Source organism: Lemur catta, chromosome 2 (assembly GCF_020740605.2).
Source record: "Lemur catta isolate mLemCat1 chromosome 2, mLemCat1.pri, whole genome shotgun sequence".
Classification (NCBI taxonomy): Eukaryota; Metazoa; Chordata; class Mammalia; order Primates; family Lemuridae; genus Lemur; species Lemur catta.
Window position 1 is genome coordinate 1,936,020 of NC_059129.1, and position 19,399 is coordinate 1,955,418.

The window sequence follows — 19,399 nt, forward strand, 5'->3', positions numbered from 1 at the left end:
GAGTTGATCATGGCTAGTTCTGAGTCCTGTGCTCTGTGACCTACTATGATGAAAATCCCTGAAGCCTTGGTTTCCTCATGTAAACAATGGGAAGGATCATAGCACCTACAATTCATGGGGCTGTTGGGTGGCACAGGCAGATACACTGCTCTTAATACGTAGAGGGCTACTGATGTAGAATAATGTTACCCATGTTTTCCAATTTTTTTTTTTTTTGAGGCAGAGTCTCACTCTGTCACCCTGGGTAGAGTGCTATGGTGTCATCATAGGTCGCAGCAACCTCAAACTCCTGAGCTCAAGCGATCCTCCTGCTTCAGTCTCCTGAGTAGCTGGGACTACAGGTATGTGCCCTGACGTCCGACTAATATTTCTATTTTTAGGGGAGATGGGGTCTCACTCTTGCTCAGGCTGGTCTTGAACTCCTGACCTCAAGCAGTCCTCCTGTCTCAGCTTTCCAGAGTGCTAGGATGACAGACGTGCGCCACCGAGCATGGCCCCATGTTCCCAAATGTTGAATGTGTCTTGGTATGGTGACAAGAGATGATGTCTACCTTGAACTTGCAATTCCATATGCTAAGAATTTATCCTAAGGAAATAAGTAAAAGTATGCGTGGATTTAAGTGCAGGGCCTTGTTAATGAGAAAAAAATGTGGGAACCATTTTAATGTTGTTAAGAGAGAGTTTGGCCTGGGAAACATAGCAAGACCCCGTCTCTACAAAAAAAATTTTAAAATTAGCCATTCGTGGTGACAAGTGCCTGTAGTCCCAGCTACTCAGGAGGCTGAGGTGGGAGGATGGCTTGAGCCCAGGAGTTTGAGGTTGCAGTGGACTGTGATGATACCACTGCACTCTAGCTCAGGCAACAGAGTGAGACCCTATCTCTCTCATGCACACAAAAGGGCTGGGCACGGTGGCTCATGCCTGTAATCCTAGCATTTTGGGAGGCTGAGGCAGGAGGATCACTTGAGCTCAGGAGTTCTGGACCAGCCTGAGCAACAGTGAGACCCCGTCTCTACTAAAAATGGAAAGATTAGCCGGGCATGGTGGTGCATGCCTGTAGGCACAGCTACTCGGGAGGCTGAAGCAGGAGGATCACTTGAGCCCAGGAGTTTGAGGTTGCTGTGAGCTAGGCTGATGCCATGGCACTCTAGCCCAGGCAACAGAGTGAGACTCTGTTTCAAAAGAAAAAAAAAAAAAAGAACTTGGTGAACACAGGGATCCATAAACTATGGAATATTTCCCCATAGGAGTCCTCTTCACGTGTTGCAACTGAAGAGAGCTGTACAGGATACAGAATGATACATTGTTAAGTGAAAAAAAAAAAAAAGCAAGTATCAAAGCAGCGTGAACAGCTTCAGCCCTTCTTGGGGGTAAGGATTACATTTGCTTTTTGTTGTTGTTTAAGGTGTATAAACATGCAGAGGACAGGAAGACTGGATAGTTAGACAGGGTCTGTGTAACCTAGAGGCAGATGTACAGACTCTGGCACGTGTCTGTCCTGGTACTACACTACCTTGGGCAAGTTACAGAATTGCCCTGTGCCTTGGTTTCCTCATCTGAAAAGTGGGGCAACAATACCAGGGATGCTTGTTTAGAGTAAATGAGATTAGGCATGAAAATGCCTCACTTAGAGTAAGTGCTGAGTAAACGTTAGTGGCTGTTACTGCTATTCAACAATTTATTCTGCCCACCTGGGATAATGGATTCATTTATTTTATTGTTACTTGTATTGTCTAAATTTTTATTTTTTATTTTATTTTTTTATTTTTTTGAGACAGAGTCTCACTCTGTTGCCCGGGCTAGAGTGAGTGCTGTGGTGTCAGCCTAGCTCACAGCAACCTCAAACTCTTGGGCTTAAGTGATCCTACTGCCTCAGCCTCCCGAGTAGCTAGGATTACAGGCATGTGCCACCATGCCCAGCTAATTTTTTCTATATATATATTTAGCTGTCCATATAATTTCTTTCTATTTTTAGTAGAGACGGGGTCTCGCTCTTGCTCAGGCTGGTCTCGAACCCTGACCTTGAGCGATCCACCCGCCTCGGCCTCCCAGTGCTAGGATTACAGGCGTGAGCCACCGAGCCCGGCCTAAATTTTTATTTTTTATAATAAAGATATATTTCTCTTGGAAATAGAAAAAAAGGACTATTCAAAAATATGCAAAGTGTCAGTAACAAGGATGATCCTAATTTTGCTTAAAACATTAACATCGCACAATAATGTGAATGTAATGTCGCTGAATTGTACACTTAAAAACTGGTTAAGATGGTAAATTTTATGTGTCTTTTATCACAATTAAAAAAAAAACCCCAGCATCAACATCATCTTCAACAGTTACAACGACAAAGGAAAAAAAAGCCCCCATACGCATATTTATAGGCAAAGACAAAAGTTCTGAGAGTGTCTTCGGGACTATGAACGGTAATAGGATGGGCTTATTTTCTGCCTTATAAATGTGGCTTTACAGCCCGAATTTCCCTCCGCGAGCGCTTGTTAGCTGTGAAACTAGTAAAGTTGCGTCTCCTGGCGTTTGCGAAGGCCGGCTCCAGCGGCCAGGCCACGGGTTCGAGGCCAGCCCCGCCGTTGCCTCGGGCGTGACCTTGGCAGCCCCTCTGAGCCTCAGTTTCCCCGTCTGTCAGCTCGGGATGACAGCTCGCCCCCCGCCCTGCCCGGCCCCGCCCGCGGGCCCCGGGATTGGCTCGCGCGGGGTCGCCCTCCCCAGGCGGGGCCGGGCCGCTCCCGCCCGCCAGGTCCCAACCCGGAAATGCAGCTGGGGCGGGGGCGGAGCCCGCCTGGGCCGCGGCGGAGCGATGACGGGCTCGGCCAATGGGCGCGGACGGCGGCGACCGTGCGGCGGAAGTTCCGCCCGGCGTCGCGCGGGGGCGGGGCGGCGCCGGGGGCGGCGGGCGGCGGGGCGGGCGCAGGATGAGGGCGGCCATTGCTGGGGCTTCGCTGCGGGGAGGAGGACGCTGAGGAGGCGCCGAGCCGCGCAGCGCTGCGGGGGAGGCGCCCGCGCTGACGCGGGGCCCATGGCCAGGACCACCAGCCAGCTGGTGAGTGCGCGGCGGCGGGCTGGGCGTGGCGGCCGCCCGGGTCCGCGAGGCGCGACGGCCCCGGGTCCCGAGGGCCGGGCGGCGCCTCATCTGCTGCCGGGCGGCCGGGCCGGAGACAGCGGGCGCCGGCCAGGGGCGCCGCTCGGGTGCTGTGGGGAGCCGGGGCTCCGGCCCGGGCTGCGGCAGGCGCCGGGGGCGCTGACAGACACGCGGCGGGCGGGGGAGGCCGGGGAGGTGTCACCGGGCCAGGCGGGGTGGAAGTGCTTGGAAAGTTTGTTTTCTGCTTGGCGCAGGCTGGAGCCGAGTCTCCGGGTTACCTTTCGGTTGTGTCTGCGGAGGAACCGTCCTGGGTCTTCACCTGGAACGGGGTTCCGGTGCCTCCGCCTGCAAGAGAAGCAGAAGGTGCGAGTTCTCGCTGAAAGCACCTGATGCTCCAGGACCCCGTTTCCGAGTACTTGAGTAGAGCGGTCTGGTAAACTCCTTTCACTGCCCGGCGAATGGGCATTTGGGTGCTTTTCCTGCCTTGTGGCTCTGCTCGGTGTTGTGGGAAGCCCCTGGGAGGCCGGGCTTGAAGGCGTCACTCCGAGGAAAGTAAGCTTGACAGGTAGGAAAGATTTTAGGGGAAAAGACCCAAACGAACCACTTGTTGGGTGAAATGTTTTGCTAAAAGTATCTCTGGCGTGTCTGTGTATTTTCTATGTTGCTAAAAGTATCCTTAGTGTTTTTATGTTTTTTACTTGTTAAGTTCTGGAGTCTTAGGAGAATGGTTTAAGAATTTATACCTTGTATGCAATGTGAAGTGGGCGATGAAAGAATGTCTAGAGAACTTGCAAAATTTTATTTAAAAGACAAATCGTTTAAATGAAGGAAGAGCCAAGAAATTTACTTGACCCCTTCCAGGACTCAGCTGTGTGGTAGTGGTTCTTATTCTTTTTTGGAGGGTCATGGGGGGTCATGAGCCCCTTTGAGAATCTGAGGAAAGATATGGTCCCTCTTCTGAGAAAAGCGCACAGCTACACTGAATTTTGTAACTGCTTCAGAGGGTCTTTGAACCTTCAGCTCATCTGTGGATTCAGGTTGAGAACCCTGTTTTATAGAGATGTGTGGTAATTGATCTGAAGTCTCAGAGAAGCAGGACCTGTCAGTTTAGAAAAACGGTGAAAGGAGAAAGGGATGCCTTTTTACTGTTGAGACAGATGTGGCTATACCCTGGAGTGCCTGGGCTAACTCGCAAAAGCACGAATTAGGCTGCTTGGCGAATGTCAGCGGAGGCTGGGGCCTTCGGTCAGAGTGAAGCGTATGGAGTGAACTTGCGCACAGTGACACTGTTGCAGTGCAAGGTGTGTATTTGACAGCATCGTGGGAAGAAGAAAAGAGCACATTTTCTCATGGCTTTGGCAGTTGCACATGCGGACATTTGCGCTTTTCTTGACACAGGGCAGCTTTTTAGTGCAAAAACACTGGAATCCAATGAACAAAAATGATTTACAGAATAGAGGATAGAGTTCCACGTAAGGAAGTGTGGGGAACCAGGCTTTTGCATCTTTGTGGAGATTCACCCACAGGTATGTATGTGCCATATTTCCTGTCAGTAATGGCAGAGACAGCCCAGTGTTGGATTTTCACCTGGGACAGATAGATTTTCAGGGTTCAAGTGGGTTTGCATCTGGACTTTAAGGTGGTATCCTAGGCCCTGTATATGAGAAGCCCCCCTCCCAATGACTGACTTTCCCATGTCTTTGTGCGCGTGCACAGCCAACAGGGGGAGCAGTGCCAGCTGTGAAGGTAGGACTGGCCAGCCCGGTCTGAGTCCAGCTGGGCCGGAGGCTGTGAGTACCCTTTATTGTGCTGACTGGCTGGAAGGCAGGCACTTCGCTAGGTACCTTCACACCATGTTGCAAGGTGGATGTCCTTCCTATTTTACAGGGGCAGAAACTGAGGTACAGTGAGGGTAAGTACCTGCCTCATTAATTAAGTAGAGTGCAATTTGGCAGTGACCCCAGTGTCTCCTGCCCCTCAGGTAAGGAACCCCAGAGAGAGGGTCTGCCAGGCAGCTCAGCATAAGGAAGTCCTCAGTGCCACTGCCAGGATGTCTTTCCAGGGGCTGGGCCTGAATGTGTTGACTGTGCCATGCTGGAGCAGGAGAGATGTCTTCCTATGGAAGGACGGCACACACGTGTTTTTGGGCAGATGGCTGGGCTCTGTGACCCCTGGGGCTCAGCCTACTGCTGTCAGAAAGCAGCTGTTAGGAAAGAAGCTCTGCTTCCGCCTTTTTAAGGGCTGCTACTCCTGAATGGGGGGTGAGGCTTGGAATCCTCTCTTTGGAACGACGTGTAATGATTTTGTTAGACATAGAATTGAGGGATTAGGCTGAGTGGCTCTCTGCACACTCTAGGGTGGTTCTGTCTTCTGTAAGGGTGGCTGCAAAAGCTGTAGGAAAAGCAGACAGCATGGAGAAAAGTGGCTTCCGATTTCTATACTCCCTCTTGGGTAGCTTCTCCTCATGTGGCTGGTCCAGTGTACATCAGGATTTGTCTCTGTCCCTGGCAGTGTCGTGACAGCTGGAACAAACTGAGTCCAGAGCTGGCAAGGTGAGGTCCTGATACTAACAAGAGGTGGAAGATTAGGTAGGTTCTGCTCTTCTGACATGTGTTGTATGAGGTGGACCTAGCAGCAGAGTTGTGGGGCCTGAGAAGAGGCTTTGGGCAGCTCTTCAAGGCAGGTCTTAGACTCTAGGCTGTCTTCAGCACAGCTTTGAGGAGAGGAACAGGTGGCTTCTGGGTGTGTCCCCCTTTTCAGCCTCTGCTCTCATCCCCTGAGCCAGGGTGTGAGTGCTCATGGGCAGCTGATTGGCGCTGCGGGGGCATGTAGTCAGGCAAGCGGGTGAGCTGGGAAGCGCTGCAGAAATGAGGGTGTGTGCAGCCAGTCTCTTCAGGGATGATGTGTTTGGAGGAGAGTGAATCTTTGTGGAAATAGACTTTGCCAGGCTCGCACATGGTGTTTCAGTTCTGTGAGGAGAGCATGTAGTCGCTGCTGAGGAACACTGGGTGTGGAAATGACTCCCTCAGCAGGTGCAAGGGCTAAGGCCAGTGTGTGTGTGTGTGTGTGTGTGTGTGTGCGCGTGCGCGCGCACGCACGCGAGTGCACCACGCCTGCCTGTGTGATGACAGGTGGCAATGGGGGTGCACAGTGCAGTTGTTTTGAAGGCAGGTTCAAAGGGCAGTTTGCTGGGGAGGAAGTGCTGGTGTGGAAACTCTTAGGTTTTAGGCATGGATTGCTCAGGTCTTTTCAGCAGTGTGTTCTTCCGTAACTGGACTGCATTCTTCACTTGCTCAGACCATTTAAAAAAATTAATTGAATATTGAGAACAGGTTGTATGTTCAGGCTCTAGCTGGCAGATCCCAGGCAGGGTGCATTTTCTCAAACAATAATGGGGAATGTGTTCTGGTGTGTTCTTTCAGAGGAGAAAGGCCTGTTTGGGTTCATGATGGTTGTTGGGATCTATTTTCTGTACCTGATATTGGTTGCATTTATATAGTTACACATCTGTTTCTATTCGTTTGTCCTATATTTAAACGGCAATTTTTACTCCAAGAAATTCCAGGTCATTTTGAATCTGTTAAGAGAGATACTCAGTGCATTATAAAGGAGTGGCTTTTAAAAGGGGCTTCAAATCCCTTACCAGAGCACCTGATTCTGGTTTCTGTTTAAATAGTTGACTTACACGTAAGCCCATAGAATCTAGAAGTGACAGTGTTGCAGATTCTGTGTATGAAGAGCATGGGTGAATCTGACATCAGCAGCCCTTTACTGAGCACAGCCCCCTACAGAATAAACAGTGTGTGGTTTCTGTCTGGAATTTGGCCTGATGAAGGTGGGCATATAATAGTTCCTGGATGGGCCAGTGACTTTCTTCCCTTCACAGACAGGATTAAGGGCCCTTTGTACCAGCCTCCGTGCTGGGGACTGGCCCAATCTGTGTTTCATATCAGCTTGCACCTACAGGGAATCGAAATATTTAAAGACGTGGTTGGAAGGTATGTCTGGAAGTTGGTTCTGGAGGTCCGCGTCTTCTGCGTGTTTGTGGAGCGAGTGGCAGGTCTGCCCACGTTGGAGGGCCGGTGAGAGGCTGTGTGTCTCAGCAGTATGGCAGTCAGAATTCATCCGGCTAAAGGTTTGGTTTTTACAATAAATTCATTGTTAAAGTCCCATTCTTCAACTTTTTTGTCCCATTTTGGAATTAATTTTACTGCAGTAGAAAGGGGTTGTGGCTCAGAGTGACAGCTGTACATTGGCTGCCAGAGAGGCTGATAGGACTTGGGGAGAATCCTCACTGATGTGCTTTGACCCGAGGGAAGTCTAGAGGAAGGTTTGAGCTCCCATTGCAGTTCTCCCTCTGTGCTTCCAGAGGTGGGAGACAGGACAGCGCCTGCAGCAGCCTTGGTACCTTCCAGTCTTTTTTTTTTTTTTTTTTGAGACAGAGTCTCTCACTCTGTTGCCTGGGCTAGAGTGCCGTGGCGTCAGCCTAGCTCACAGCAACCTCAAACTCCTGGGCTCAAGCCATCCTCCTCCCTCAGCCTCCCGAGTACCTGGGACTGCAGACATGCGCCACCATGCCCAGCTAATTTTTTTCTATATATATTTTTAGTTGTCCATATAATTTCTTTCTATTTTTTTTTTTAGTAGAGACGGGGCCTCACTCTTGCTCAGGCTGGTCTCAAACTCCTGAGCTCAAACGATCCACCCACCTTGGCCTCCCAGAGTGCTAGGATTACAGGTGTGAGCCACCATGCCCAGCCTACCTTGCAGTCTTGAGTGTGGTGCTGTGTGCCCCCCGGGCTTGTAGTGTAGCTGGGCTGGGGGACAGGACGGGGGGGGGGGGGGGCGGGGCCAGGACGGTGAAGGAGGCATTCACCTCTGCAGGGGGCCGCTCTGCACGCTGCATTCTCCTCTTCCATGACCATCGCTGTCCTTCTTCTCCCCCTTTTCTGGTGAGGGAGGATGCCAAGGCCTTGCTGGCTGGGTCCCCAGGTGCTCCTGCCTCTCCCCCTCCTCTCCTGGCCTGTCACTGTGTTCCTCTTCCGTGAGGGGCTCTGCCTCAGATGACCTGCCAGGGCCTCTCTTACCAGCCTGCACGGCCCAGGGACTGTCGGGATGTGCATGGCTGCTCTGTTGTAGTCAGTTCTCATCTTCTCCAGGCCCTTCCTCTTTGCGGGAAGAAATTCCTCCATGGGAACCCCCCTGTGGCTGTGCAGTCTTTTCTGACCAGTCTGCCTTTTCCCCCAGGCCTTTGGTCTGCACTGGAGTCTGTTACATGGTCCATGTTCTGTTTCTCTAACACAAGTTTTGCACCTTGTTGTGTCTTCATTTTTCTGAGCCTGGAGTCTCTAGGTGGCATCTGTTACTCTCTTTCGTGCTTTCTCTTTGTGGTTCTCATACCTGGGCTTCCTGTGGTGTATTGGTCACACGCCTGCCTGTCTTAACCATTTTTGCTTTTTATTAAGAAAAACGTGTCTGAATCCTGCATGTAGATCCTGACTCTCCCTGGTTCAGAGCTGTGTATGTTTGAGGGGTGCAGGGTCTCACCATAAACTGTTGTCTATTTAAGGCCAAATATGAAGGCTTTCCAAATGATGACCAAGTCAATGGTTAAAAACACGGACCCATGTTCCACCTGTTCATTATCCATGGAAATATTTTAAAAGGGTATAACTTTTTTCTGTATGTATATTACACTACAATAAAAAGTTTGTTTTTTTGTGGTGGAGTCTTGCTTTGTCACCTGGGCTAGAGTGCCATGTCGTCAGCCTAGCTCACAGCAACCTCAAAGTCCTGGCCTCAAGCGATCTTCCTGCCTCAGCCTCCCGAGTAGCTGGGACTACAGGTGCTCGCCACCATGGCTGGCTAATTTTTCTATTTTTAGTAGAGATGAGGTCTCTTGCTCAGGCTGGTCTCGAACTCCTGACCTCAAGCGATTGTCCTGCCTTGGCCTCCTAGAGTGCTAGGATTACAGGGGTGAGCCTCCACGCCGGGCCTACAATAAAACGTTTTAAAATGTAAATAGTTTAACAACACTTTGCCAGGTTGCAGGACAATGTGAACATACATAATGCCACAGGTTAAAATGGTAAGTTTTATGTATCTATATTTTATCACAATTTAAAAAGAAATCACTTTCCCCAAATGAAATGGCAATAGGTAGTGTTTGAGGATGGAAGCTGGAACTCACTGCTGAGGTGGGGGTGGCACTGGTAAGTCACCAGTATGCATTCAGAGAGAGAGAGAGACTATTTGATATAACAATTCAGTTTTTGGGAATTTAAGTTCAGAAAATAATTAAGGTGTATGAAAGATTTTGCTACTAGAATATTTGTCACAGCTCTGAAATAGGGGAGAATTGGAAATACCCTGAATTCCCCTCAGCCAGAGAGAGGCTGAGAACACTGATGAGTCCCTGTACACAACATGCTCAGCGCAGACGCAATTTTTTCTCCCAATACTTTCCATCTACTTTTGGGTGAAGGCCAACTGTGTTTTCCTGAGAGGTGGTTGCAAAGTGTCTGTAAGTGAAAAGACCTGGTTGCAAAGCAGCACCGTGGCATAACTTTTCCAAGGCCCAGAAAAAAGCCTGGAAGGTGGTTTCTGGAGGAGGTTGATGGGGCTGGAGCGGGACCAGGCGTTCAGCTCGCCGCAGGGAGACGGCGGTGAGTGGGGGGTCCTGGCCCCTGTCCTCTGGGGCTCACCGAACTGACAGTGGTCCTTTCCCCTTAGTTTTTATTTTGAACAATTTCTAAACTAAAAAGAGTTGAAAGCATAGTACGATGAATATCCATTGTCCCTTCCTTAGCTTCTGCCAGTTGTTACCTTGCCTGATACTTGTTGTGTGTGCTCCCTCACCTCCAGAAGTTTCGTTCTCTTCTTTTTATCATGTGAAAGTAAGCCACAAACGTGGTGGCACACAGCACACTCACCCCACATTCTTCCCCAGGTGCCTTTGGAGCACAAGGGCCACCTCCTCACACACTCATCTTCACCACCACACCTGAGACAGCTGGCATCGACACTAAGTTATCCAGTATGCAGGCCACTTGGTCCCCAAAACCATCTTTTTTTTTTTTTTTGAGGCAGAGTCCTGCTCTGTCACCCTGGCTAGAGTGCCATGGCGTCAGCCCAGCTCACAGCAACCTCAAACTCCTGGGCTCAAGCGATCCTTCTGCCTCAGCCTCCCGAGTAGCTGGGACTACAGGCATGCAGCACCATGCCAGGCTAATTTTTTGTGTATATTTTTAGTTGTCCAGATCATTTCTATTTTTTAGTAGAGACGGGGTCTTGCTCTTGCTCAGGCTGGTTTCGAACTCCTGAGCTCAAACAATCCTCCCGCCTAGGCCTCCCAGAGTGCTAGGATTATAGGCGTGAGCCACTGCACCTGGCCTCAAAACCATCTTTATAGCTATCTTTCTTTAGTAGCCAGGATCCAATCAAGAATTACTCATTTATGTGTCTCTTTAGTTTCCTTTAATCCAGAACAGTTACCTTGCCTTTTTTTTCTTTCAAACAGGGGCATATTTTGAAATATGAGGCTAGCGATCTTGTATAATGTCCCACAATCTAGATTTATCTCATTGTTTCCTCATTAGATTAGATTCAGGCTAAGTGTTTGTGGCAAGGGTACTGCTTAGAGTGTCATTTGTAATGCATTTTTTTTTAAATAGACTTTATTTTTTAGAACAGTTTAAATTTGGAACTGTTGTTCCACAGTTGTTACAACTGTGGGTCAATTGTAAAGACAATAGAGTTGCCAAATACCTGGGCCCAGTTTCCTCTATTACTGACAAATCAGCGTTGTACATTTGTTACAAGTAATGGACCAGTGTTAATACACAGTAAACCAAAGTCTATAATTTATTCAGAATTCCTTAGTTTTTACCTCATAGCCTTTTATCTCAGGATCCCATCCAAGGTCCCAGTGACATTTGGCTGTCATGTCACCTTAGGCTTCTCTTGGCTGTGGCAGTTTCTCTGACGTCCTTGCTGTTTGATGACCTTGACAGTTGTGAGGAGTGCTGGCCAGGTGTCCTGTAGGTGTCCCTCCACGAGATTTGTCCGGTGTCTTTCTCATGATTAGACTGGGGTTACGGGTTTGGGGAGGGAGGGCACCGAGATGAAGTGTCATTTTCATCACATATCAAGGGTCTGTGCTATGGAAATGCTGTATCAGCGTTGATGTTGACCTTGATCACCTGGCTGAGGCAGTGTTTGTCAGGTTCCTCCCCTGTGAAGTTATCCCCCTCCCAGCCTTCCCGTACTGTATTCTTTGGAAGAAAGTCACTGTGTGCAGCCCACAGCTAACAAGTGGGGAGTTATGCACTCTCTTCATTTATATTTTGTCAGAATCTACTAATTTTTTTTTTTTTTTTTTTTGAGACAGAGTCTCGCTCTGGTGCCTGGGCTAGAGTGCTATGGCGTTAGCCTAGCTCACAGCAACCTCAAACTCTTGGGCTCAAGCAATCCTTCTGCCTCAGCCTCCCAAGTAGCTAGGACTACAAGGCATGCACCACCATGTCCGGCTAATTTTTTCTATATATTTTTAGTTGTCCAGATAATTTCTTTCTATTTTTAGTAGAGATGGGGGTCTCGCTTTTGCTCAGGCTGGTCTCGAACTCCTGAGCTCAAACGATCCACCCGCCTCGGCCTCCCAGAGTGCTAGGATTACAGGCGTGAGCCACCGTGCCTGGCCAGACTATACTAATTTTTATTAGTATGAGCATGTTTACTTATCACAACTAATTTGGTATCAGTACAAGCTGCATTGGCGCATTATTTCTGGACAGGTTTTGGCATTGTTGGAGATGATAAATGAAGAAAAAAAGGTAATAGTTGGAATTCTAGGCCTGCCTTTGAAGTTTTACCTTTGGAAAGGGTGATAACTAGGTATTGTTTGCATAACTGAGTGACAGAACATTTGGTTTTATTGAAATTTAAAATTAAAAGTAATCTCGAGTTCAAGATGATATCTTGAATCTGTCTTTGAAGCAAGAGATGTCTAATTCTTGGGTCCCTGACTGATGGAGGATCTCTGGTGTAGCTGGCCGTCACCAGTTGTCACTCCCATCTGTCTAGAGCTAGCTGTTGTCTTGATGTGAGGGCGCGTGCCCTAAGTGGACAGTGCTTCACAGTCTGACTTCTGGGATTGAGAGGGATGCATCTTTTGCCGCTAACATCAGCGCAGGTGTTATGCTGGTGTGGCCTTCGCCCACGGCTTATCCACACGAGGCTTGGCAGCCTCCCAGCTTCCCTCACAGAAGTGGAGAGTGACTGAGTGGCTCGGGTGCATGGTTTTGGAGCCACAGCCTGGGGGAACTGGATCTGACAATTGAATCCTGAGCCCAGAGGATGGGATCTTTCTTGCATCTCTCTGTCATCTAGATCTTTTCTTTTCATTCATCAGGACCTACCTGACCGTTGAAAGGTTATATTTCAAAACCATTGGTTGCTTTGTATACTAAGACCCTTCCTGGGAATTTTTCTTTTTTTTTTTTTTTTTTGAGATGGGGTCTTGCCTTGTTGCCCAGGTTGGATTCCCACTCCTGTGCTCAAGCAATGCTCCTGCTTAAGCCTCCTGAGTAGCTGGAATTACAGGTGCTCGCCACTGTGCCCAGCTCCTTCTTGGGAAATTTTGACTACCAAATGTTGTATTAAATCTGGGTGAGTTGAATATAGTGTCAGGCATGCAGTGTTCTGAGCTGACACTCTCCACATTGGCCCTGCCACCGTGTCCTCACATGGCCAGGCCCTGAGTTCCTAACCTATGGGAGAGCTTTGCCCAAGAAGCACCATGCCAAGGCAGTCACCACAAGGCAGTCGTTTTCCCAACAGGATGACTCTTTCCCTGAAGATCTTAGGATCAGATCCTAGGGGCTCTTCTGACCTGAAGCTCCTTTTCTTCCCTGACATGCGGGGCCCTGATTCGGTCGTCTCTTTTGCTGCTTGGGCAAGGTCCAAGAGGGCTTTTCCTAGGCCTTGACTTTTTTCATATTTCTAAGGTGTCTTGTGCTGTCTGTGGGTGGGTGGTGCAGCTACCTGCAGAGCCACAGCTGGGCTCCCAGGATGCTTGTGTAGCTGGTGGTCCTGGGGGACCCCAGCACTCAGTGTCAGAGGAGCCCCCCTTGTCTCAAGGTTTCCTGCTGTGCACCCAAGCAGGGTGTCCAATGAGTGTTGAGTGAGTGAGAGCCCCACGACTGGGGGAGGGGTGGGGTGAGTCCCCTGTCAGACCCTTAGACCCAGTATGTGCCCACATGGGCCAGGATGTATCACTACCTGGACTTCCCTTTGGGAAATGATGGGATGGACTAGTCTTTGGGAGAATGGCCTGAGCATTGACTTTGCTCAGTCATGTCTTGGGAAGCTTTGATCTGGAGAACCCCAGTGGCCAGACACTGGGGAAGCAGCGAAGTTATCAGCTGACTTAACCAGCACGTCAGGAAGTCTGATGGCTGCTCATTTCCGGGTCGTGTCATTATTATGGGGAGTCCTTCCTCGAGGGTGAGCACTTAGCTGTTTTGCATGTCTCTCTCCCAGCTGGGACTTGCGCTGGACTGAGGACTGCACTGTTCCTCAGAGCACTTGCAGCAGCTCAGCATTTACTGCCTGCTTTTTCCATTGTTAACTCATTTTTTCTTCCTGCAGTTTGGCATTTTTATTTCATGAGTTTTTTTCATTGGTCAAAATTATAGTCTTTCACTGACTGTATGTACATAGCTAGTTATTATCAGACATACAGTTTTAAAAATGTGCATCTAAATCATCTAAATATAGATTTTATTTGTGAATGTATTTTATTCTCCAAAAAAAGGTCTTTTGAACAAAATGATGCTTTTTTTTTTTAACCTTAGCAAACTCTGCTTTTGTTAAGATTTTTCAGGTATTTTGTGCAATGTCCCTCGTTTGGGTTTGTCTGATGTTTTCTTATGATTGGACAGGTTATGGGTTAGGAAGAATCCCACAGAAGTGAGGTGCCCTTAGTGCATCATATCAGGGGTATGTGACATCCACATGACTTATTGCTAGTGATGCTGAATAAAATTAGTTTTACCTTTGCTTTTTTTTTTTTCCTCGTTGAGATGAGGTCTTGTCATGTTGCTCAGGCTGGGTCTCAAACTCCGGGGCTCAAGTGATCCTCCTCCAGGCTCCCAAAGTGCTGGAACCACGTGTATGTGCCACCATGCCTGGCAAAATTAGTTTTACTGTACTAAAATTAGGTCTATGGTCCTGCTCTACTCTCTGCTACTTGCAGTTTGTGTCATAGATCATAGGACAACCACGGTATTTTAATTTTGGGAGAGATCTTTATGGTTACCCAGTTGGATCCTTCCACTTTCCAGATGGAGACACTTAGGACCTGGAGGGCTTCTGACCATGTACCACATGGAGTCCAGGCACCTCCCTGCTCTGACCACTTTCTGCAGGCACGGACACTCCCAGGGCACTCTGCAGAGACAGAGACGTCCTCAGCAGTGCACATGAGCCTGGACTTGCTCACAGAACGGCTTTCTAGTCAGAGGCAGGTCCGTGTCCCTCTGGAGGACTTGAAGGTGGCTGTTTGTGATCTAATCTGCTCCGCTTACGCGGGCTCAGTCGCTGTGTGCTTTCTTGGCAGGTGGGACGATGGATTTGTATCACCTGGCCTTTGTAAAATAGGTGGTCAGCTTTGATACATTCTCCTCTAGTTCTTTTTCTTTCAGGTGAAGCTACAGTGTTGTTTATTGTCTGCAGACCTGTGCCTTGGGACCTCACCTGTGGGCTTTTATGTTGTTTGAGGCTTTTAAATTGAACAGGGTGGACGTTCTTCTAGTGCAGAACTCAGAAGGTAGGCGTTTCAGGAAATTCGTGAGTTTAGTTTGTTTCCTACCCATCTACAGATTCACCCCTCCAGCTTCCTTTCCGCACGACCACAGCAAAAACAGGACGCAGACGGTAGGAGTTGGCTGGAAGACCAGGCACAGGTATAACGGGAACACACCTTGAGGGGATGATGGTGGTGACTGGCAGTTGGTAATTGGGGCCTGTGCAGGCACTGGGCTGAGAGGCCTCAACGTCAGTGCTGCCCAGGTCTCTGGCCTGTCTGCGGCTTGTGTTGAGGTGCTCGGAGTTGGAGAGAAGGCGAGAGACCAGACTGTGCCCCCAGCCTCGTCTCTGGTAGCTAAACTCTAAAGTGGTGATTGCTTGGAGGTGTGAGAGAATATCATGCTTGACAAAATCTTTTTCTTTTTTTCTTTTTATTCTTTTGGCCACCCCCAGTCTGAAGGAGACAAAATAGACCTTTCTGCATGCTGATAACGATGTGCCCTTCTCCTCTGGAGTTAGCCATTAACATTGGGATAAAGTCTCTCTGTGTCTCAGTTGCCCATTATTGTCCCCAGCAAGAAACTCCTTATTCAAAATTTGCAGATAAGAAGCCCAGGAAGGGGCTGGGCATGGTGGCTCACGCCTGTAATCCTAGCACTCTGGGAGGCCGAGGCGAGAGGATTGCTCGAGGTCAGGAGTTTGAGACCAGCCTGAGCAAGAGTGAGACCCCCGTCTCTACCAAAAATAGAAAGAAATGACCTGGACAGCTAAAAATATATATAGAAAAAAATTAGCCGGGTATGGTGGTGCATGCCTGTAGTCCCAGCTACTCGGGAGGCTGAGGCAGGAGGATCGCTTGAGCCCAGGAGTTTGAGGTTGCTGTGAGCTAGGCTAACGCCACGGCACTGTAACCCAGGGAACAGAGCGAGACTGTCTCAAAAAAAAAAAAAAAAAAAAAAGGCCCAGGAAAGGAGAGCATCTGTTCCTGTGCTGTTTCAGGTGTCAGGCATGCTTGGTGAGAGATAAGCTGGGTCTCACGTGGTTGCAAACCTGTTAGGGGAGTGTGCTAGAGGGGTGTGCCTCAGTGACATCTATATATACATGGCCAGTGGCATTCTAGGGGCTGTTGTTGTTTTTTTGTTTTTCTTCTATTTCAAGGAGAAGGGTAGCTTCAGAGGATTAAAAAATACAAATCTGACCACATCAATCCAGCATTTTCCTTACAAGATCACCTATTAAGGTTGTTAGAACAGTTATCCATGGTACTGTGGTCATACCTTTGTATTTGACAAACACTGAGTGAACAGAATCCAAAGCATCTTAAGGAACTCTGTGTGACGTCTGAGAGGTCCCTTGGCTGCTCTGGGGAATCCAGCACCTTGCCTAGGGAGACTCTGTTCATGTGGGGAATACAGAAGCCATGGCCAGCAGGGACAGAGTAACACAGTGCACGCTGAGGTTGAAGGACAGAGGAGAAAGGCAGAGCTAGTGGGCTAGTGTGAGCAAGAGGCCGGTGACCAGGGCTGCTGCAGCAACTAGAGGGGTCCCCTGCCCAGCAGAGTACGGATTGTTCTTGAAGGGGAGTGCCAGTCCAGCCAGTGGGGATGAGGAGGGCTTGGTGGGGCTGGGACCCAGAAGGGAAGGTTCTCGTCTCATTGGAAGTGCCCATGCACTCCAGACTTCATTTCGGTGTTTGACGTTTTCGTCTTGGAGGCCGAGGAGGTTTCCTGTAAGGAGCTGGGTCAGACACTGAGCAGTGGGAAAGAGGCGGCCAGGGCAGGAGGGCAAATGCTTAGCACCTGCCAGCTCTCAGCTACCAGTAGATTCCCAGACTAGATCGTGGGGAAAACATTTCCTGAATGAATGTAATTCCCAAAGGAAGATTCATATTTAAGTGGTATATAAGTAATGTGGCTTCAGGTTGGAAACTCACTTTTTCCTAGTTGTCAGCTTTGGTATGTTAAATTATTAATTTTGGCAAAACAGAAGGGAAGAGCCTGTTGATATGATTATTTTCTGACTAAGAATAGGTTTCACTGAGTAAAGCTTTTAATGCATCATCATTCTAAATTTTATCCAAGGTGATTTGGCTGTGAAGTGGAATCTCAAGCATATGGATTGGGTTAATTATCTTTGAAGTGCTGCTGCTTTTCTGATACAGCTCCCGGTAGTTAATGATTCCTGACCCTGGAAGCTACTAGATCATTTATCTACTCATTAGCCAGTTTGAGTGAAAGAACCGACAAAGCTGGAGGAATGCTCAGAAGGTTTATGGGCCCCACGTGGTCTCAGCAGTGTCCAGGGAGGACTTAGTGGCTCCTGTGGTGGATGGGTCCCTCAGAGGTCCCTCCTGCACCCTCTCCTCACCAAGAGAGGGTCCTGGGGGCCATTCCTGCTGACCCTGGCAGGCTGCCCTTGTCCTTTGCAGTTTTCAAAGTGACTGCTTAGAGGAAACCTAGACCTGCCCTCCCCTCACTCAGAGATCATCACTCTTAACATGTTGATATCTGTCTTTTTTAAGCCAAATTTGGGACATAATTTTGCCTCCTGTTTTCACTTAACATTTTGCGTGAGCATTTCTTTATTTTTTTTTTCTTTTCTTCTTATTACATTGCTCTACTAGAGTGAGCATTTCCTTTTTTTTTTTGAGACAGAGTCTCGCTCTGTTGCCCGGGCTAGAGTGAGTGCTGTGGCGTCAGCCTAGCTCACAGCAACCTCAAACTCCTGGGCTTAAGCGATCCTACTGCCTCAGCCTCTCCAGTAGCTGGGACCACAGGCATGCGCCACCATGCCCGGCTAATTTTTTCTATATATATTTTTAGTTCAGCTAATTTCTTTCTATTTTTAGTAGAGACGGGGTCTCGCTGTTGCTCAGGCTGGTCTCGAACTCCTGACCTCGAGCAATCCTCTCACCTCGGCCTCCCAGAGTGCTAGGATTACAGGTGTGAGCCACTGCGCCCGGCCTAGTGAGCATTTCTTTAACACTCCACTTCTAGTGGCTGCATAATACTACTTTCTGTGGGTGAACCACTGTCGTCCTGTTCGTAGGCATTTGCTTAGGTTGTTTCCAGTTGTTAGGAGTAATTTCTTTTTCTTTTCTTTTAAAGACAAGAGTCTCGCTCTGTCACTCCGGATAGAGTGCAGTGGCAGCATCATAGCTCACAGCAACCCCAAACTCCTAGGCTCAAGCGATCCTCCTGCATCAGCCTCCCGAGTAGCTGGGACTACAGGCGTGCCACCATACACACTGGCTAATTTTTTCTGTTTTTGGTAGAGATGGGGTCTTGCTCAGGCTGGTCTTGAACTCCTGACCTCAAGCAATCCTCCTGCCTCAGCCTCTCAGAGTGCTATTGCACAGCAGTTGCTCTTTGTGGTGGAAGCCTGTGGGGGTGGGAGAAGGCAGCGGTGGTCACTTCCCTGACACCCCCTGCCTCCACCTGGTCTTGGGCTAGCTTTGGGGGATTTCCTGGGGTGAGAGGAGGTTCTTACCAGAATGTTCTTTGTGATTGACCACAGCCAGCCTGAGAACAGTATCCCTTTGGGGATGAGCTGGTTGGGTTTGGGGTCAGCTTCCCACAGCTTTTATACAGTGGCCTATAGAAAGATGTTCCCATTTGCTGTGTGTGTGTGTATCTGTCTGTTGGTTGCACCTGTTGCAGTGCATTCCAAAGCTCTGGGCTCCAGAGCACACGTTGGCATTTAAAGGCAGCTTGACTTTTTGAGTTGGGGATCCTTTCCATTGCTAGCTGAAGCGCTAAGCTGTGTGACAGCATCTTGACCATAGAAGGCTCTGATTTCAGTCTTGATTCCCCTCCTGTGTATTAGGGAACTCAGCCTTCCTATATAGTTTTGTCCTGGAGGTTAGAGTTGGGCCTCCTAATGTGGTAGGTATTTAATGCAGTTTTACTCACAGATAAATGAACAGCATTTGGATACGGGACATGCTTCATTTTGGCCTTGAAAAGCTTATTTTATGATCTAATGACACTTGATTGGGAAAGCTTTATGCATGTGTCTGTTATTTAATAATAAAGTGCTTATAGCTGGTGCCCTATGAGCTGGGCCTGCTCAGGTGCTTCTTGTGGATTAACTCATTAAGTCCTCAGGCCTGGGAGGTCAGTTCTCCTCCTCCCTGGCTTGCAGATGGAGAGGTGCGGTAACTTGTCCGAGGTCAGAGGGCTAAGGCGGAGCTGGGATCCCAGCCCCAGGCAGTGTAGGAGCTCTGACATTGCACCTGTAATGTATCTGTCACTTTGAGGCCCCAGGACTGGTTCATGTGCAAAGGGTTTAGACAGTTTAGTAACTAATGATTAGTCTTTTGGGTCTATTCTGGTGATACTGTGGACTTAAATTCTTCCTCAGCAGGTTCACAGGAGAAAAAAAACCTGTTAACAGCCAATATGTATTTAATCTAATTCTAATTCCTCAAGTACCGGGTGTGCGGAGAACAGCGGCCTCCTGAGGCTGGAAGACTGTTTCTTGTTGCACCAGCCCTGAGTCTTC

At 48.8% G+C, this 19,399-nt stretch overlaps 1 protein-coding gene across 1 annotated transcript in view; it reads left to right on the forward strand.

Moving 5' to 3' along the window:
• Positions 1–2,881: 2,881 nt before the first annotated feature.
• Positions 2,882–19,399, forward strand: part of PDPK1 (3-phosphoinositide dependent protein kinase 1) — a 67,198-nt gene continuing 50,680 nt past the window's right edge. The window contains exon 1 of the mRNA XM_045541222.1: positions 2,882–3,052. Coding sequence (XP_045397178.1) covers positions 3,029–3,052 — 24 coding nt within the window. The 5' untranslated portion in view covers positions 2,882–3,028. The remainder of the gene's footprint in view (positions 3,053–19,399) is intronic.